At 58.5% G+C, this 21,635-nt stretch overlaps 1 protein-coding gene across 1 annotated transcript; it reads right to left on the bottom strand.

The window, feature by feature from the left end:
• Window positions 1–1,329: 1,329 nt before the first annotated feature.
• LOC144736648 (obscurin-like protein 1) lies at window positions 1,330–20,120 on the bottom strand. Its single transcript, XM_078619219.1, has 6 exons — window positions 20,042–20,120; window positions 14,966–15,550; window positions 13,611–13,880; window positions 11,992–12,255; window positions 11,387–11,698; window positions 1,330–1,799 (listed from the first exon to the last, which is right to left on the bottom strand). Exons 1-6 carry the CDS (start codon window positions 20,118–20,120, stop codon window positions 1,330–1,332), a joined length of 1,980 nt encoding a protein of 659 aa, XP_078475345.1.
• Window positions 20,121–21,635: the final 1,515 nt, after the last annotated feature.

Below are 21,635 nucleotides of genomic sequence, written 5' to 3'. Positions count from 1 at the left end.
CTCGGCAGCGAGCGTTCGAACATTCCACGTGGCCATCCGTGGTGGCTTTTTGTTGTTTCTGGAGGAGCCCCGAGGGTAAAGATTCAATCTCCTGGCTCCGCCAAATGGGGTTTGGCCAGGAGACGTCATAGACGCCTGCCCCCCCGGGGCCTCCGGCACATATTTTTTACGTGGTTTTGTGGTAATTTATTAAAGGTGGAGGGGTTACCAGCCTCTCGCACCCGTCCAGAGCCCCCATTTGGCCGCTGTGGCAATTACCAACGCCCTGAGGGGAAAGGCCAATCGGAATTGGCCTTCCCCCCCACAGCACTGTCCACGACAGCGTTGCCCGTCCAGCACCACGAGTGTACACACACACACACACACCCGCAACTGCCAGTCCAACAACGATGACCAACTCTAACCTGTCAGCCGGCCAATGCAGACGGCATCGATCGCTCCGGAAAGATTTAATTTCGGCTCAAATTGTCCGCACATCGTCAGGAGCATTCAAATCCGTCGCGCTTTCCGGCGTCTGGCGCGATGGTGTCCGACGTTTCGCCGCCACGTGCTTTACGAACATTTTATTGCGTTGATTCATCGATCGGGATCATCGTCGCCACCTGCACCAACACAGCGCCGTTTGCCACGGCGCCTGTGCCAGGCCAGGTGCACTTTGAGGCTACCACGTGAAGTGTCGAAGGCCTCGCTGACAGGAGGTCACGGGACAGACCCTGCAGGTGCCACGGGTTGGCTGACTGAGATGACCGGTAGATGCACCACCAGCTGTACCCCCTACTGTGCCAGGCTAGGTGCAGGAGGAGGTCACAGGACAGACCCTGCAGGTGCCATGGGTTGGCTGACTGAGATGGCCGGTAGATGCACCACCAGCTGTACCCCCTACTGTGCCAGGCTAGGTGCAGGAGGAGGTCACGGGACAGACCCTGCAGGTGCCATGGGTTGGCTGACTGAGATGACCGGTAGATGCACCACCAGCTGTACCCCCCGATTGTGCCAACTTGCTGCGTTTTATCCACCCGGCGCTCCGCTCGTTGTTGTGAGTGTCGCTCCTCCGCCCTCCGTTGTTGCTGGAGGCGCACTGCCTCCAATTGCCCAGCAGCAGCAGCAGCGTCCTTCACTTGCCTCCTCCTCCACAGAGGCCGACCTTGACACCGCAGCTGGTAGCAGGCAGTCTACGACAAGTCCACCGAGCTCCACGTCCACCTTCGCCCCCCACCCCCACCTCTTCAACGCTCATTCGTGGGGACGCGGCCGGCGACGAACCCGCGCGCGACTTTCCGTCCGTGAACATTTCCACCGTCCACAGCCGCCAGGCCGCCGGGCGTCGCCCTACGTGAGCCGGTCCATCGGCGTCCCCTCCAGGAGGCCGCCGCCGGCACCGGCACCACCACCACCTCCGCCCCCCAGCAGGTAGGCGAGCAGGTAGGCGACTATAGCGAACGCGAACGAGACGGAGAGCAGGCGCGAGAAGAGGCCGCCGCCCTCGGTCACGTAGAGCGCGGCGTCGGCGCGCAGGGCGCCCGCCAGGAAGGCGATGGCGGCCCCGTCGTCCCGCCAGCCGACGCGCCGCACCAGCAGCGTGTGCGTCGCGCCGAAGTGGCCGACGATGTGGCGGCCGTCGTCGACGGCGGTGGCGGCGGCGGCGGCGTCGGCTGCTACGGCGCCGGCCGACGAGATCTGGACGCCGTCGCGAAGCCACTGGCCGGGCGTGGGGCGCGAGAGCTGGATGGTGAAGGTGGCGTCGTCGTCGCGAGACGCGTGGACGTCGCTCAGCGGCGAGAGCACCTCCACGTCCCCTTCTGTCGGTGGAGAGGGGGGGCGGAGGGGGGGGGGTGGAGAGAGGGGGGGATGGAGAGGGGGGGGGGGTGGAGAGGGGGGGGCGGAGAGGGGGGGGGGGCGGTTGATTCGATGCATCGGCAGGATCGTGAGAAGCATGTGCTTACCGCCAGCTGATACAGCTATCGTGCTGTGACTGTTCCACCTGAAGACGGAAGCTTGTGTTGCCTCCGAAACGTCGTGATTTTAATTTTATTTTAATTTTACTTTCATAAATTTTTATTTTTTACCTACGTGACTTTACCGAAAAAACCCAAGAATGTGAATCCTTGCAGTCACGAAAGCTTCAAATATAGAATTGTGCAGGAGGCCTTCATCCAGCAGTGGATGGATTGTGGCCGCTGATAATGAGTCTGTGTGGCAGAGGTCGCAAACGGGTTTTGATTCCTTACCCGTACCCGTACCCGGCCGCACCAGGGTCGCAAACGGGTACGGGTAGGATACGGGTATCGGGTACCTGTGTAGGGGTGTCAGGGGAAGGATTCCCACCAATAGATGGGTTAGGGGGAGGGGTGATCGAGGTGATATAAGGGGAGAACGGGCGGGAAAGGGGGGCCTTTGGCGGGAACGGGATTGGGACGGCTGGCGACAGGTGTGAATGGAAGGAAAGGAATAAAGGACGAGACCCCTGCAATCTCGTGTCGGCTCCTCTCTACATTTGGTGGCAGCGGTGGGATCCTAATGGCTACAAAGAAGAATCCTCGCGGGAGGGAGCCGAGGGAGGAGGAAGCAGGGGCCGGGGATCCTTCACATCCTGGGCAACAAGGGGGCCTGCTGTCAGAAGCAGCAGAAGGGGGCCCGGATCGCCTGGAGGATCGCATGGAGGACCGCATGGCCCGCGTGGAGAGGGCGCTCCAGGAGCTCTTGCAGAGGCTCCCTATGGGGGGCCCGCCGGCACCGGGACCCCCACCCCCACGCGTACTACGGGAGGAGAGGCCACGGGAACCGGACGCCGACCAGCCGGCCGGGCAGGAGCCGCAACCAACCTCGTCACGCCAGCCGCCGCCGCTCCCGCCAAAACCCCCAGGGCTAAACACCCAACACGGAGAGCAGGTGGCCGGACGGCCGCGTCGGCTGGGGCCCGTCGACAAGTTTGTGGCTGAGGAAGAAGATTGGGAGGAGTTTGTCCGCCGATTCGAGGCTGCCTTCCACGCTCTCGAGTGGACAGACGAAGAGGCCCTACGAGCGCTGCCATCTGTTCTGGGCAAAGAAGCACTCTCCTCTTACACCTCCCTTCCCTCGCACAGCAAGTCCACGCTACAGGCGGCCTACGAGGCTTTGGGGGAGATCTATTGCCCGGCGGAAGGAGCCTTTAAACGGTTCCAGGATCGCCAGCGAGGGGCTAAAGAATCCCCTTTAGCCTACAGGGGGGCGCTGCTCGTGTTGGCGAGGAGAGCTTTCCCTCGCCTGGCTGAAGAAGCGCTCGAGGACCTCGTGGTCGAGCACCTCATCGCCTACGCTTGCCGCGCCGGCGTTGTAATGCCCGTAGTGACGCCGGAAGAACGCACCTCGCTGTGGGCTGCCCGGACCATCCAAGCCCACGAGCAGGTCATGGGCCGGGCGCCACCCGTGGGCCCGGTGGCTGGCGCGGCGGGGGGGAACAGCCCAGCCGTTGCCGCGGCGCTACTTGGTCCAGCGACACTAACCGCCGAACCTGCACCGTCACCACAGGCTGCCGGTGGGGCATCTGGGGACGGACCGCCGACGTCTGAGACGGAGCCATCGCTGCGGGAGGTGTACGCGGCGATCCGGGGACTGGCGGAGCAGAGGGACCAACCGCCGCGTCGCTGGCAGCCGCCTCTACAACATCGCGCCGAGCCCCCCCGACGCGACGCCCCGTGGGTCTGCCACCGTTGTGGTCGCGAGGGGCATGTGGCGAGGGGGTGCCGCACGGAGCCGGAGGCCGCCAACGTCACCTGGAACCTGCCGGGGCCGAACGCCGACAGGAGCCAGGCGAGTGACGCCGTCCCACCCGGCCTCTCGGGCGGGCCGGGTAATTACACTTCCGACGCCGCGAACTCACCGGGAGTCTCCTCGGGGTGGGCGCCGGTGGTGTCGTTTCCCGGTCCCCGCTGTTCTGGTCGGGGGAAGGGGATAGCGCCGGGGCCTGTGGTCGCATCGCGACCCGGAGTGGCGTCGCGAACGGACGTGACGTTGCGTCCGGAAGTGACGTCGCGGTCGGAAGTGGTGTCGCGGATCGCGCCGGGAATTGCGCCGGGGCCGTGGACCGCGCCTGGAATCGCGCCGGGGCCAGGGACCGCGTCGGGGATCGCGCCGAGGCCGGGGACCGCGCCGGGAGTCGCGCCGACGCCGGGAGGGACGTCGCGGACGGAGGTGACGTCGCGGGCGGAGGTGACGTCGCGGGCGGAAGTGACGTCGCGGCCGGCAGCGACGTCGATGCCGGGCGTGACGTCGCGCGCGGGCGGGGTTTCGCGGGCGGGCGTGGGTTCGCGGGCGGGCGTGACGTCGCGGGTGGGCGTGGTTTCGCGGGCGGGCGGGGTTTCGCGGGCGGGCGTGACGTCGCGGGTGGGCGTGGTTTCGCGGGCGGGCGTGGGTTCGCGGGCGGGCGTGACGTCACCGGCGGGCGTGACGTCACCAGTTACCTGCAACGCCGGCGAGTTGCCAGGGGCAACGGCCCGGGGGCGGAGGCAGCCCACACGATTGACATTGCGCCCTGGAGCAATTCCACGACCCGCCTCACCACCGCTTTGCGACAGAGCGAGACGGAACCAGGGGGACCACGCCCCCGTGACAAAGGAAAGAGAGGGGCTCACGGGAAGGGCCACCCCCCAGTCCCCACCGCCCCCTGCAATGGGGGGGCCCCCCCACACCACAAGGGGGGCCCATCCTACGTCACCTAGGGGGGGCAATTTGCACTACATAGAGAGCCCAGCCCGCAACCCAGGGGTAAGCCCACACTATGTAACAAGGGCGCGTTCACCCTGCTGGGACGCACTCCAAAGGGAGGAACCCCATCTTCAGTCCATCCACACCCATCCCCCATCATTTCACCATGCACCACAGGATAACGAGACGCCGCCTGGTCAGTGGCCGGACTCAGCCACACAATGGAGGAAGCTGGCAAGGCGGGTGGTAGCGGCCACGTCAGGAACCTCGGTCCTGGTCGGTGAAATCGCGGGAGTGTCGGCACGTATCTTGGTCGATACGGGGGCATCAGCCACGATCATCTCGAGCACCATGCATGAGATGCTGCCGGATAAAATCCGACCTTTAGTCCCCGTCAAGACAACGTTCATTGCAGCAAATGGAGGCAGCATGGGCTTCCTGGGCCAGGTTGAAGCCCCGATACAGATTGGGCAGCTTTCGGTAGCAGGACCCATCCTTGTCTCCGCAACGTTGCCCGTACCCTGCCTGTTGGGGACGGACTTTCTGAGGCGGATGCCAATGAAAATCGATCTGGCCAATGGGCGGGTGGAAGTCCAGGGAACGCATCTCCATTTCCTAAAGGCGGAGGGGGCCAGCCGGGGTGTACCCTACGTGCAGGCTCTGGTCAGTAAGTCTGTCTCCATTCCCCCGGCAGCCCAGATGCTGGTTCCGCTGCAATATCGGTCCCCCCTCGTGACAGCCCGACCAGACTCACCCATCCTGGTGTCTCCGGCGTCAGCGGCCATGGATCGTCATGCGCTGGTGGGGGCCGAAACTATTGTACAGAGGAACCAGCATCTGTTCATTCAGGTGCTGAACACCTCCGATAGAACAGCGACGGTGCAGGAGGGAACAGTTCTGGCCCACGTTAGTCCCTTGTCACTAGGAGCCCCAGGGACAGAGCCCGAGCTTGTAGGCAGCATCGGCCAGTCCGAGGACAGAGGGGCCAAATCGTGGATGGACCAGCTGGCGGGGCCTGAGCCGGGATTGCCGCCCGACCAGAAACAGCAGCTGCACTCGTTATTGCAGGAGTTCTCGGACGTGTTCAGCCGGGGACCGTTCGACCTAGGGCGCACAAATCTGTCACAGCACCACATCAACACGGGAGATGCCGCACCCCTGCGCCAAAACACATATAGAATGAGCCCAATGGAAAAAGGGCACATTCAACAAGCGGTGCAGGAGATGCTGCGGGCCGACATAATTTCTCCATCCTCGAGTCCCTGGGGGGCACCGGTGGTCCTAGTCAAGAAGTCAGATGGGTCACTGAGATTCTGTGTGGACTTCCGACGCCTCAATGCCGTCACGCTGGCCGACGCATATCCCCTACCACGTATCGACGACTCATTGGATGCACTGGCGGGAGCAAAATTTTTCAGTACGCTGGATTTGTTGTCCGGGTTCTGGCAGGTCCCACTAGACGCGGACTCCCGGCCTAAAACAGCATTCCGGACACCACAGGGCCTGTTCGAGTTCAACTGCCTGCCTATGGGCCTCCAGACGGCGCCGGCAACGTTCCAACGCATAATGGAGTTGGCCTTGGCAGGCCTCCAATGGGAAACGTGCCTCATCTACCTGGACGACGTCATTGTTTTCAGCCGATCATTCGAGGAACACATTGACCGATTGCGTCAGGTGTTCCTGCGGTTCCGGAACGCGAACTTGAAGCTCAAGCCGTCGAAGTGCCACCTTATGCAGTCGTCGGTACGCTACTTGGGCCACGTCGTCAGTGAGTCGGGAGTGGCTACAGACCCGGAAAAGACGGCCTGCGTGAGGGCCTGGGCTGTTCCCACAACGGTTCCGGAGGTACGCCGGTTTGTGGGTTTCGTTTCTTACTACCGCCGGTTTGTGCCCAACTTCGCAACCATTGCCAAGCCCTTGCACGTGTTGACGGCGAAGAACCAGAGGTTTTATTGGGGCCCTCTGGAGGAAGAGGCATTCCAGCAGCTGCGCTCACGTCTGACAGATGCACCACCATTGGCCTTTCCGGATTTTGGCCTCCCCTTTATCCTGGACACGGACGCCAGCGATGTGGGCATCGGCAGTGTTTTGTCGCAAGTCCAGCAGGGTCGGGAGGTGGTTATCGCCTATGGTAGTCGCGTGCTTTCATCAGCGGAGCAGCGCTACTGCGTCACACGTAGGGAACTCCTGGCAGTCGTTCACTTTGTGCAGCAATTCCGACCCTACCTGTATGGTCGCAAATTTACGGTCCGCACTGACCACGCGGCCTTGCAGTATTCGCTCCGCATCGACCAGCCTTCGGGCCAGCTGGCCAGATGGATAGAACGCCTGCAGGAGTACAGGTACCAAGTAGTGCATCGCAAAGGGACCAGACATGCCAACGCAGACGCATTGTCCCGACTGGTGCCCCAGGGCCCTTGTGCATGCACCACAGGCGGGGCACGCTGCAAGGAGGCGAGGCCGGAGGGGACGGTCATCGCTCCTGTACGCACGGCGGAGGGCGCACAGGGTGAGGTCCAGCTGACCGACCACGACCTGGGGCTGACCTTGGACGATTGGAGACGGCTACAGCTGGAGGAAGCCCCACTGCGAACACTACGCGCCTCAGCAGAGGCAGGGGGGGAGGAGTACATCGTATGGGAGGATCTCCTCATGCGATGGGACCCGACAGGGCGCCGGCGATGCCTGGTAGTTCCGGAGTCGCTGCGTCAACAATTGGTTATGGACGTACACGGCCGCCAGCTGCTGCACCTGGCAGGGCGGAAGACACTGCACACATTACAGGGTCGGTACTTTTGGCCAGGTATGACCGCTGACGTGCATCGATGGGTCGCTACCTGCGTCGAATGTGCGCGGCGAAAGCCGCCACCCCGGGTAAGCCGGGCGCCCCTACAGCCCATCACGGTGACCAGGGTCAACGAATTGGTTGCGTTGGACATCTTGGGACCGCTGCCGGTCACGCCACGGGGAAATAAATACCTGTTGGTCGGAGTCGAGTACTGCACGAGGTGGCCGATGGCGTGGGCCCTCCCGGACCAAACGGCACAGACCATCGCCGATGCCTTCGTGGGAGGCTATGTCCTTGATAAGGGGGCACCGGAGCGGTTGCTCACGGATCAGGGCAGGAATTTCTCCTCACAGCTATTGAAGGACGTCTGCTCTATCCTGGGCACTAAAAAGGTCCGAACATCTCCATATCATCCCCAGACCGATGGGATGGTAGAGCGGCTTAACCGCACCATAGCGGCCATGCTGTCCCAAGTGGTGGACGAAAACCATTCCGACTGGGACCTCCACATTCCATCGGTCTTAGCGGCGTACAGGGTGGCCCCACACGCGGCGACGGGGTTCTCGCCGTTTTTCCTGATGTACGGACGGGATCCCGTTCCGCCTATTGAGGTGCAGCTGACGGACATTCCGGCAAGAGCCGACGCATGGCCGAAGGCACTAAAGACCTCCCTCATTTATTTGAGAGAGGCCCGCCAAGCAGCCGAGGCCGCATCGGCCGCGAGCCAAGAGAGTAATGTACGGATACGGGAGAGGACAGTGACAGCCAAGCCCTTTAAAGTTGGGGACCAGGCATGGCTACACTGTCCTCAGGTGCCGGTTGGCCTCTCACCAAAGCTGCACCGACCCTGGAAAGGGCCGGTCGAGGTCATCAAAGCACTCCGACCGCAGTGCGTCCAGGTCCAACTGGGTAAGCGACGATGGTTTGTACACCCCACCCGCCTTAAGCCATACATCTCTCCACCGTCATCTTCACCAACATCACCACCAACATCACTGCCAACATCATCATCATCCCTACCCAGGCCAAGGTCGCCGACCACCACGCGCCGACCGGCAGGGGGTTCGGTGCCCTGTGTTCCCTTGTCACCTACAGCACCCCATGTGAGGCCTGACGGAGCGGCGGCACGAGCGGGGGCCGGAGAGACAGCGGCGCCAGGCAAGGCGACACCGGCACCACCGAACCAGGGACCGCGACGAGAGGGCCTTCGAAGGAGGGGGCCGCCACGGTCATCTGCTGCCTGTGGATGTCCGGGCTGTTACGGGATGCTGGCTGAAGACCTGGGCAGGCCGCGCAATTGATTTGTTGTGTTATATTGCATTGTAGGGTTGTGGGGGGGGGGGTAAGGGCTGTCGTCACTGTCAGTGGTGGGAGGCATGGGGAGACTTAAATGGTCCATGGGGGAGGCAGAACCGAGGACGGTTATTTTTTCTCCGGGGGGGGGGGGGGTGATGTAGGGGTGTCAGGGGAAGGATTCCCACCAATAGATGGGTTAGGGGGAGGGGTGATCGAGGTGATATAAGGGGAGAACGGGCGGGAAAGGGGGGCCTTTGGCGGGAACGGGATTGGGACGGCTGGCGACAGGTGTGAATGGAAGGAAAGGAATAAAGGACGAGACCCCTGCAATCTCGTGTCGGCTCCTCTCTACACCTGATTGCGACCTCTGAGATGAAGCCATGTTGCAGGCGCGGGTGGGTTGATTCTAGGAACTTGAATTATGAGAAGAGACAAGACGTTGGGAAATGAGTGACAAACGGTTACTCACCAGTGACTCACGGCCTACCAGTACCCGGCCGCACCAGGGTCGCAAACGGCTACCCGTACCCGGCCGGGTACGGGTAGCCGGGTATCGGGTAGGGTACGGGTATCGGGTACCCGGTTGCGACCTCCAGAGGTGGGACAAAGTCATTGTTATGCAAGTCCAAGTCGAGTCGCAAGTCATCAAATTCATGACTCGAGTCTGACTCGAGTCCAAGTCACATGACTCGAGTCCACATCTCATAGGTGGGACAAAGTCATTGTTATGCAAGTCCAAGTCGAGTCGCAAGTCATCAAATTCATGACTCGAGTCTGACTCGAGTCCAAGTCACATGACTCGAGTCCACATCTCATAGGTGGGACAAAGTCATTATTATGCAAGTCCAAGTCGAGTCGCAAGTCATCAAATTCATGACTCGAGTCTGACTCGAGTCCAAGTCACATGACTCGAGTCCACACCTCTGGCGACCTCTGCTATGTGGCACGACGCGACGGGTACCGGCCGCAGCGGCAGCCGTAGCGAGCAAGCGAGAGAGACGTAGAGAGAGAGAGAGCGATACTGGACGTGGTGTGCTGTGTACGGAACAAATATTTCTCCGAGTCCGTTTGACCCCCCCCCCCCACCCTGGACAGACTCGGCTGAAATTAAACGGTGACTGCTTTTGTGCCGTGTAACGCGACACCGTGACCACGTGACACAGCCCCTGTGGTCCGTGTTAACGTGTCCCTAAAATATACCGTGCACACACGAACGCGCTCACACACACACACTGAAGCAACAAAGACAAAGATCCCCCGTATAGCCTCTAACAGACTGTCGGGGCAAGCGCTGTTAGCCAGTGGCATCTGTGAAGGCCGGCACGGCACACGAGGGGGTGGGTGACCAGCACCACGCCCGACCGCCTTTGTCTCCCGAGTGATGATGTTTACACACTGCAACAGGTACTCATTTGAGGCTGAGTCGACCTAGGGAAGGCCCAGGACCGGTTCAGATAATCGTCATTGGTGTTGGTGGCTGTGAACGGGAATTCAACTTGGATGGTCGGGTTTGTAGCGCAGCGTAGCGCTCATCGCTACTACACTACCGCTCCCCACAAAAAAACATACACACACGCACATACGTACCGAAACAGACATGCGTACAGATACAGGCACACGTGGGGACTTGAAGAGCTAACAGTCTCGTTCAGTAGAAAGGTGCGTTGGCGCCATTCGGGGCCTTACCCGATTGCAAACCGGCCAAAATTGGTGGAAGGGCTGCCCAAAACTCGTAGCCAGTTACCCAGCTAGCTTCGCTGGCGAGGTGCCCGCAGCAGCAACTCGCAACAACAACAACGGCAGAGTTAACACATTCCTGCGGAGGGAGCTGGTAGGAACGTTGGGTTGCTCGGTCAATGGCCAGTGTCAACGGCGGCGTGGTGTATTCCGCAAATATGCCCGACTGTGAGGGCGGGCACAAGCCGGCGTGAGTAGGTTAAACGTTGAGTTTTATAAGGGCACCACGGGGTGACCAGCCCCTCCCCTCCCCACCCAGCCCCACCCCTCTCACCCCCCACCCTCCCTACCCAGCCCCTTCCCTCCCCACCCAGCCCCACCCTCCCCACCCAGCCCCTCCCCACCCTCCCCTCCCCACCCAGCCCCACCCTCCCCACTCAGCCCCTCCCCACCCTCCCCACCCAGCCCCACCCTCCCCACCCAGCCCCTCCCCACCCTTCCCTCCCCACCCAGCCCCTCCCTCCCCACCTAGCCCCTCCCTGCACGACGGACACAATAATCCCCTGTGGGCTGGTGGTAACCAGGAGGTTCCTACAAATATCATTGGCGTCGAGAGGTGCCCAGCCAGCAGCCAGCCAGGCAACTCGAGACGTAGACGTCTGTGCGTGTTCTAACCGCGTGACAACGTCGCAGAACCGGCCCTAGACCTTTGGGGGCCCTAAGCAAAATTTGGTTGGAGGCCCCTTTGATGTATGATTTGTTTCACCCACTAGCTAGCAGTGACTCTAGGGGGCCCTCTGCTGGCCACGGGGCCCTTTGCAATTGCAAGGGTCGCTTAGTGGCTGGGCCGGCTCTGCAACGTCGGTTACGCATTTCAAACAACCGACATTTATTACAGATTTTTTTCACTTCATCAATTCACGTTATTTTTTATCGACTTACTGACGAGCACGGGCCCCCGCAGCGCGGCGAAGGGACCCCTGCCGCCTTGGGCGCCGACGGCGGCCACGCGGAACTCGAACTCGGCGCCGGTCTGCAGGCCGCCCACCGTGAGCTCGGTGCGAGCGCCGGGCCCGCTCACGTCCACCCACGACGGCGCTCGATCGCCCCGGGCGCGCATCTCCACCGCGTAGCGAGCCGCGTCGACGGCCTCGTGGTCGTCGTCGATGGGCGGCGCCCGCCACTCCAGCGACACGGAGCTGTAGCTCACCCGGCGCACGTGGAAATTGGACGGCGGCCATCGAGGAGTCGGCACTGGGAGGTGGGAGGAGAGAGGAAGTGGGAGAGGGGAGGGGAGGAGAAGGTGAGAGGATGGAGGGAGGAGGAGGAGGTGAGAAGATGAAGGGAGGATGGAGGAGGTGGGAGGAGGAAGGATGAATGGAGGAGGAGGAGGAGGTGGGAGAGGGGAGGAGCGAGGAGGAGGAGGTGGGAGAAGGTGGAGAATGGAGGGAGGAGGAGGAAGGGAGAGACACCAATCCATTATCCAGACGGACAGAATCATGGCGCTCGTGCAACATAAGGAACAATGGGGGGGGTGGGGGCCGTACCTTTGACGCGGACTTTGCACGTGGTCCAGGACTCCCCGGCCTTGAAGGTGACGTCACAGTCGTCCCCGAGAGCGACGCGGGCGATCTCGAGCGTGCGCGTTCGTCCGCGCGCCGTCGTCGTCGTCGTCGTCGAGGTCGCGACGACGACGACGCCGTCGCGTAGCCACTCGCCCTCGAGGAAGGAGTCCTCCACCTCCACGGAGAGCGTCAACCCCTCGCCCTGCCGCACCTCCACGAGACGCGGCAGCTTCTGCACGATCTGCCCTGTAGGGAGTGGCGAGATGTTGACTGCCTCGCCTGGTATACAGGAGGTCGTGGGTTCGATCCTGACGCCTGCTGTATATTTGGAGTTTGCGTGTCTCTCTCTCTCCGTGGCGAGATGTGAACTACCTCGCCTGGTGTGCAGGAGGTCGTGGGTTCGATCTCGACCCTGATGCCTGCTGCTGTATATTTGGAGTTTGCGTGTCTTTCTCTCTCTCATCGTCATCATCATCACGGTGGCTAGGAGATATTAACTACCTCGCCTGGTTTACAAGAGGTCGTGGGTTCGACCCTGACGCCTGCTGCTGTATATTTGGAGTTTGCGTGTCTCTCTCTCTCCGTGGCGAGATGTTGACTACCTCGCCTGGTGTGCAGGAGGTCGTGGGTTCGATAAAATTATATTATATTATTTTATTATGTTTTATTTGTATTATTTCCATTCTACGTGACTTTACCGAAAGAACCAAGAAGATGAATCTCTGCAGTCACGAAAGCTTTAAATCGGAATTTAACCGCCACTACGGGGTGGGATTCCACAAAACTTTAAGATCCTTCAACAAGCTCCGTGATAAGAAGGCTCAGCTAATCGAGTCGCTCACCTTTCTGAAGAGATGCCGCGACTCTAAGACCTGTTCTTCACCTGAGGACGGCTGCTTGCGTTGTGGCCGAAACGTCGTGAGAATGATTTTATTATGTTTTATTTTTATTATTTTATTATTTCCATTCTACGTGACTTTACCGAAAGAACCAAGAAGATATTGGGATGCTGCTTGTGACGTGCCCCCTACTGGAGTGCAACAGCTACCCGACATATTTATCTATCCCCACCCGGCCCACCACATCCAGTATACATCTCTCTCCCATTACGGCCGCGCCTTTTTTTGGCCACAGCCATCGAACGAGAGACAGCGGCCGTCTGGAACGCCTCTCTCCTTCCCCCGTGTTTAGCAAGCCACCGTTAGCAGCCCCGTCCCTTTGTTCACGTCATCCAGATCGAAAACTCGCTCCTTCGGATTCGCCCCCACCCCTCCCACCGGCGTAAACATTCTGATTCCAGACAGGAAGAAGGAATCATATTCTTAGGTTTTTTCGGTAAAGTCCCGTAGGTAAAAAATTAAAATTCATAAAAGTAAAATAAAAAATAAAATAAAAATCACGACACAAGCTTCCGTCTTCAGGTGGAACCGTCACAGCACGATAGCTGTATCAAGTAAATGAGAACTTCCAAGAAAACAGTCCTCGTATATATATACTGGCTGAGGGTGGGAGGAGCCAATATCCAGGGCCTACCTTGGCGAAAACATTCTGTTTCCGGACCGGAATAAAGAAGACGAAGAGGGAGCAACGCTCGATCCCACCTTTGACGGAGAGCTCTGCGACGGTACGGCTGCCCCCGCGCGTCTCGCAGACGTACACCGCGTCGTCGTCTGCCGTCACGTCCCGGATGACGAGCCGGCGCTTGGTGCCGTCCGCCTCGATGCCGTACTTGTGGCCGGGCGCCAGCGGCGTGTCCTCCAGGAACCAGCGCGCCGACAGGCCCGCCGAGGGCACCTCGCACTCCAGCGTGGCCACGCCGCGCTCCCGCACCTCCACGTCGCGCAGGCGGCTCTTGAACAGCAGCTGCGGCTCTGGTGGGTGGAGACGACGGCGCGTTTTGATCTCTACGAGTCTCTACGCGTATCTGTGAGTCTCTATGAGTATATATGAGTATCTACAAGTCTCTACGAGTCTCTATGAGTATATGCAAGTCTCTAAGAGAATCTACAAGTCTCTACGAGTCTCTACGAGTATCTGTGAGTCTCTACGAGTATCTACGAATCTCCCTGAGACTACAAATGTCTACGAGTCTCTATGAGTTTCTATGAGTCTCTACAACCTACCCACGTGGGAACGGCTTACACAATTGGAAACGCATTTGTAGCGTGGGAGGAGAAGAAGAGGAAAAGTTCTACCCCTCCGTGTTTATGTCCCGCAGCTTTACTACTTAGACCCCACTCTTTCCTGGTTAGACCACGCCCCTTCCTGGCGATGTCCCGCCCCCTTCCTGGGGAGCCCCGCCCCTTCCTGGTTAGACCACGCCCCTTCCTGGCGATGCCCCGCTCCCTTTCTGGTGAGGCCCGCCCCATTCCTGACGATGCCCCGCCCCCTTCCTGGCGATGCCCCGCCCCCTTCCTGGCGATGCCCCGCCCCCTTCCTGGCGATGCCCCGCCCCCTTCCTGTGAGCCCCTCCCTAATTATGCCCCACCTCCTTCCTGATGACGCCCCACCGTCTCTAACTCTTTCGACTTCATGCCTTTACATTTTTAGGCCCCCGGCGTGGCGTCCGCCTGCGCTCGTGTGGCAGGGACTCGAACATCCGATTGAGCACGGTTGGCTACGTACTGTGCAAAAGAAGTTCAACATGCATTGAACGCGCTCGCTACTCCCTAGCCAATGTATTTGCGCCGTGGTGCACCGCACGGCTTTTTGGCGACAGACCTCGGCCGACCGAGAGCGAGAGAGCGAGGGAGAGCGAGAGAGAACTAGAGAGTGAGTGAGAGAGCGAGAGAGAGAGAGAGAGCGAGAGTGAGAGAGAGAGAGAGAGAGATAGAGCGAGAGAGAGATAGAGCGAGAGAGAGAGTGAGAGAGAGTGAGAGAGTGAGAGAGAGAGAGAGAACCTGGTGGCCGGAGTTCAGTCTGCCGTGGGCAAGAGGCGACGCAGACTCGCGGTTACCGTTCACGACGAGTTGCACGGCGCTGAAGGTCTGCCCGATGGCGTTGAAAGCGGAGCAGGTGTAGAAGCCGTTGTCCTCCTGCCGGCAGAAGAGAACGCGCAGCACAAAGAGTCCTCCCCCGCCGGCGTCGTCCTCGTACATCACGTAGCGGCGGCCCCTGCGGAGCCCCACGCCGCTCTTCATCCACACGATCTCGGGCTTCGGTTTCCCCGTCACGCGGCAGCTGAGCCGCGCGTGTTTGCCCTCGGTCACCGTGAAGACGCCGGGCGTCTCGCTGTGGCTCTGGTCGCGGTGCTGCTGATGATGCGTGCCGGCGGCGGCGGCCGCGGTGGTCGTCATGAGGGCGGATGGCCGACACGAGCCGTCGTCGTCGCCGTCGCCGCTGTGCGAGTTGACGCCGCTGTCGTTGTCGTAGACGCCGCCGCCGGCGGTGCCGTGGCGCTTGCGGTGGACGAGCGACTGGGCGTCGTCGGGGGCAGACCGCGGGCCAGAGTCCGATTGTCTCCGCTGCTCCTGCTGCCCCCACCGGCGGTCGGGGTCAGAGGTCGCCGGCTCGATGCCCTCTGCCGACCGGTCGCCGTCCGCTAAGGGCGAGCACGCCAGGAGGGGGCGGGAGGGGGTGGTGGGGAGATGCAACGGTCGAGAGGTCGATGGGGGGTTGGTAAAGGCGCAGCCCTGCAGTTGCTTGCCCCCCGCGGCACCGCGGGTGGATGGGCGGTCCCTGTGGAACGGGCTCGACGAGAAGAAGTGAATCGTATTGTGGTAACACCGGGGTCATCCATGGCGGGGCGAGGGCGGCGGGGGTGACGTCGAAACACGGAGGAGCCCCCCAAATCGCGGGGCCCGGGGCAGTCGCTTTGGGGCGACGCTCCCGGCGAGCTAAGCAGCCTCGCTTGAAAGCCGAACTTCCAGCCAGCCGTTCGCTTGGAGAATCCGAAGCTGTATTTATGCTATAGGAGAAATCTGATGATCTATAAAGCTCTTTTTTTCACTGATTGTCCAGCAGAGGCAGATCCTTAAACTTCTCAAGGTGGGACAGGGTCGGGGGAGGCGGGGGGGGGGGGGGCTGTACGAGAAATTAATCGCCGGGCGATTAATTTTGGAACACCTTCAGTCCATTTTATCCGTACATTTATTAAAAGGTTCTCTAATCCCATTGAAATTAGGACAACATCACCCAGTGGATGGTTTCAATGACCGAACTGTTGCACCGGGTTTGGGTGCGTGGGTGAGTTGGCAGACGCATGCCCTCCTGTGCAGAGGCAGAGGGATGCTTGGGAAAGGTCAGAGGTTGATTGTTCGGAAACAGGGAAGCGGAGAAATATGATGACATTGGGACTTGGAGTGAGAGGTGAGAGCAGAGGTCGCAAACGGGTTTTGATTCCTTACCCGTACCCTACCCGATACCCGGCTACCCGTACCCGGCCGGGTATCGGGTAGGGTACGGGTATCAGGTACCCGATTGCGACCTCTGGGATGAAGCCATGTTGCAGGCGCGGGTGGGTTGAATCTAGGAACTTGAATTGTGAGAAGAGACAAGACGTTGGGAAATGAGTGACAAACGGTGACTCACCAGTGACTCACGGCCTACCCGTACCCGGCCGCACCAGGGTCGCAAACGGGTACCCGTACCCGGCCGGGTACGGGTAGCCGGGTATCGGGTAGGGTACGGGTATCGGGTACCCGGTTGCGACCTCTGGGTGAGAGGGACTGGGACGCCTGGGACAGATATCAAACTCTAATCGAGGATTTCCCTTCGGATCTGACACGCACAGTCGTATGAAACTCGAGGATTTCCCTCCAGACCTGGCATGCAAAGTGATATCAAACTAATCGAGGCTTTACAGAAACAGAATATTGATTTAAGCTAAAGGAATCTGATGAGCTATAAAGCTCTTTCTCACAGATGTCCAGTCGAGGCACGGGGTCAGAACGTTACAACAACAACAATCAACAACAACCAACAACAACAACCAACAACAACAACCAACCACAACAAACAGTACAACACACACGATAAGAGTGCAACGTACAAGAAAGGTAAACAAATCACTCAAACACAAACAAATACAGCAATAAACCATCCCCATCCTACCCAGACAAAGCCCACTGAGGCATTCACTTATCTTTCAGATTCCTTACCCGTACCCGGCCGCACCAGGGTCGCAAATGGGTACCCGTACCCGGCCGGGTACAGGTAGCCGTATCCTACCCGTACCCGTACCCTACCCGAAATGAGTGACAAACGATTACTCACCAGTGACTCACGGCCTACCCGTACCCGTACCCGGCCGCACCAGGGTCACAAACGGCTACCCGTACCCGGGTACGGGTAGCCGGGTATCGGGTAGGGTACGGGTATCGAGTACCCGGTTGCGACCTCTGCCACAAATGATAGAAGCTCAACAAAGTGGCCCCACAGCGCTGGCGATAACACACGAGGTGTGCAGATGTTCTAACACCAAATAGAAACCGTTTGCGAAGGAATCGAGTCTGCATTATCCATGCGTGCTTATGGTGAACATGCAAACAAACACGCTCTGATAACATTTTGATTGTCTTTGAGACGGATTGGCCTACTCCGGTGCCGGTGACATGCTTCTTTAGGACGTAATCTCCAGAGGTGTGGACTCGAGTCATGTGACTTGGACTCGAGTCAGACTCGAGTCATGAATTTGATGACTTGCGACTCGACTTGGACTTGCATAACAATGACTTTGTCCCACCTATGAGATGTGGACTCGAGTCATGTGACTTGGACTCGAGTCAGACTCGAGTCATGAATTTGATGACTTGCGACTCGACTTGGACTTGCATAACAATGACTTTGTCCCACCTATGAGATGTGGACTCGAGTCATGTGACTTGGACTCGAGTCAGACTCGAGTCATGAATTTGATGACTTGCGACTCGACTTGGACTTGCATAACAATGACTTTGTCCCACCTATGGTAATCTCACCAATGTCAGACCGGAGAACGCCCAAAAGCAAACAGTACCAAGACAATGCCACACGTATTAGGACATGTATAACTCAAACACAAACAAATACAACTAAACCATCCCCATCCTACCAGACAAAGCCCACTGAGGTATTAACTCACTGTTCATCATCATCATTACGACAGTGATGATGCACCACTCTGCTACTCGTCCTGACGCAATCACTCAGCTCGTCAACCACCTCCATGGAGCATCGCGGTTGTTGCTCTGTAAGGGACTCCTCTACTTAGGAACATTCAACTTACGAACTTTCAGAGATACGGACAAACCTGTCCGTATGTCCAGTTGCCTGTTCGGACCGAGAGTCGTAAGTTCAAGCACCGTGCAATAGATGGCGGTGGTGGCATCTACATCTGCAGAACGTGAAGAACGAGTGGCATCTACATCTGCAGAACGTGAAGAATCCATGTCATCTACATCTGCAAGAACGTGAAGAACCAGTGGCATCTACATCTGCAGAATGTGACGAACCAGTGGCATCTACATCTGCAGAACCTGAAGAACCAGTGGCATCTACATCTGCAAGAAAGTGAGGAACCAGTGGCATCTACATCTGCAGAACGTGAAGAACCAGTGGCATCTACATCTGCAAGAAAGTGAGGAACCAGTGACATCTACATCTGCAGAACGTGAAGAACCAGTGGCTTCTACATCTCCAGAACGTAAAGAACCAGTGGCATCTACATCTGCAGAACGGGAAGAACCAATGGCATCTACATCTGCAGAACTGAAGAACCAGTGGCATCTACATCTGCAGAACGTGAAGAACCAGTGGCATCTACATCTGTAGAACGTGAAGAACCAGTGGCTTCTACATCTCCAGAACGTAAAGAACCAGTGACATCTACATCTGCAGAACGGGAAGAACCAATGGCATCTACATCTGCAGAACGTGAAGAACCAGTGGCATCTACATCTACAGCTGTACAACATGAAGAACCAGTGGCATCTACATCAACAGAACGTGAAGAACCAGTAGCATCTACATCTGCAGAACGCGAAGAACCAGTGGCATCTACATCTGTAGAACGTGAAGAACCAGTGGCTTCTACATCTCCAGAACGTAAAGAACCAGTGACATCTACATCTGCAGAACGGGAAGAACCAATGGCATCTACATCTGCAGAACGTGAAGAACCAGTGGCATCTACATCTACAGCTGTACAACATGAAGAACCAGTGCATCTACATCTACAGAACGTGAAGAACCAGTGGCATCTACATCTGCAGAACGTGAAGAACCAGTGGCATCTACATCTGCAGAACGTGAAGAACGAGTGGCATCTACATCTACACAACATGAAGAACCAGTGGCATCTACATCTGCAGAACGTGAAGAACGAGTGGCATCTACATCTACACAACATGAAGAACCAGTGGCATCTACATCTGCAGAACGTGAAGAACCAGTGGCATCTACATCTGCAGAACGTGAAGAACCAGTGGCATCTACATCTACACAACATGAAGAACCAGTGGCATCTACATCGACAGAACGTGAAGAACCAGTAGCATCTACATTTGCAGAACGTGAAGAACCAGTGGCATCTACATCTGCAGAACGTGAAGAACCAGTGGCATCTACATCTGCAGAACGTGAAGAACGAGTGGCATCTACATCTGCAGAACGTGAAGAACCAGTGGCATCTACATCTGCAGAACGTGAAGAACCAGTGGCATCTACATCTACACAACATGAAGAACCAGTGGCATCTACATCGACAGAACGTGAAGAACCAGTAGCATCTACATCTGCAGAACGTGAAGAACCAGTGGCATCTACATCTGCGGAACGTGAAGAACCAGTGGCATCTACATCTGCAGAACGTGAAGAACCAGTGGCATCTACATCTGTAGAACGTGAAGAACCAGTGGCATCTACATCTACAGAACGTGAAGAACCAGTGGCATCTACATCTGCGGAACGTGAAGAACCCGTGGCATCTACATCTGCAGGAGATGACACAACTTTCACAGCCACTTACCATGTTTAGTGTGCACGCCGTAAAACGCGTTTGGAATCGACGGGGAGTAAAGTTGGACTTACGAACCAATCGACTTACGAGCAGTACCTCTGCAACAGAACTCGCTCGGCGCCAGCACGAAGGCGGGAGCCGCGTCGTGCTGGCGCCCGCCCCCCTGGACCTCCATCGACGCGACTCAGCCGAGGCTCGGTGCTGCCGTGGCTTGGTTTGGCACGGCTGTGGCTCGGTTCTGCTTGGCTTGGTGCTGCTGTGGATCGGATCGGCACGGCTGTGGCTCGGTTCGGCACGGCTTGGTGCTGCTGTAGCTCGGATCGGCACGGCTGTGGCTCGGTTCGGCACGGCTTGGTCCTGCTGTAGCTCGGATCGGCACGGCTGTGGATCGGTTCCGCTTGGCTTGGTGCTGCTGTGGCTCGGTTTGGCACGGCTGTGGTTCGGTTCGGCTCGACTGTAACTCGGTTCCACTCGGTGCAGCGCGGTTGTGTCCCGGTTCTGCTCGGCTCTGCGCGGCTGAGCTGTGGCTCGGCGCGGCTGTTGTGGTGCGCATGAGGGGAGGCGGCAATTATTTTTAGGCAGAGGAGGTGACGACGACCGTCCCCCGGAGGGACAAGTGTGAGTGTGTGAGACAAGTGTAAGTGTGTGCGAGTGTGTGCGAGTGTGTGTGAGTATATGTGAGTGTGTCAGTGAGACACAGTGTGTGTGTGACACAGGGTGTGTGTGTGTGTGAGACAAGTGTGTGTGTCTGTGTGAGTGTGTCTGTGTGTGTGTGTCTGTGAGACACAGTGTGTGACACAGTGTGTGAGTGTGTGTGACAAGTGTGTCTGTGTGTGTGGCAAGTGTGTGTGTGTGTGACACAATGTGTGTGTGTCTGTGTGAGTGTGTGTCTGTGTGTGAGTGTGTGTGTGTATCTGTGAGACACAGTGTGTGAGTGTGTGTGACAAGTGTGTGTGTGTGTGACACAGTGTGTGTGTGTCTGTGTGAGTGTGTGTCTGTGTGTGAGTGTGTGTGTGTATCTGTGAGACACAGTGTGTGAGTGTGTGTGACAAGTGTGTCTGTGTGTGTGACAAGTGTGTGTGTGAGTGTGTGTCTGTGTGTGAGTGTGTGTGTCTGTGTGTGTGTATGTCTGTGTGTGTAGCGGTTAGCACGCTGCACTACGAACCTGGCGACCCGGATTCGATTCCTGCTCACGGCCAACACCCAGTGACGATTATCTGAACCGGCTCTGAGCCTCCCCTAGGTCGACTCAGCCTCAAATGAGTACCTGGTGCGGTGTGTAAACATCGCCACTAGGGAGACAAAGGCGGCCGGGCGTGGTGTTGGCCACCCACCCTCTTGTGTGCCGTACCAGCCTTCATAGGTGCTCGCTAACAGCACTTGCCCCTACAGTCTGTTAAGGCTACACGGGGGATCTTTGCGTGGTGTCATCTGCCAGTCGTCATCTCAGTCAGTCAACCCACGGCACCTGCTGGATCCGTCCCGTGACCTCCTTCCTGCCAACGGGCATTCGACACTTCACGTGGCTTTTCCGGCTCCCCAGCGTTCGAAGAAGACGCGCACATCACCGACATGTGTGTGGTACATGGCGTGCTCCAGCCGGAGCCGCGCCTTGAGCAGGCCCCTGAACACTGGAAGCAGCACAGAGCAGCCGTCAGTGTCACCTTGCAGCATCTTCTTCCTCGTTCTG

Source organism: Lampetra planeri, chromosome 62 (genome assembly GCF_965212315.1).
Source record: "Lampetra planeri chromosome 62, kcLamPlan1.2.h2, whole genome shotgun sequence".
Classification (NCBI taxonomy): Eukaryota; Metazoa; Chordata; class Hyperoartia; order Petromyzontiformes; family Petromyzontidae; genus Lampetra; species Lampetra planeri.
Note: the sequence above shows the minus strand (reverse complement) of the source record. Positions and strands in the feature narration are given on the sequence as shown.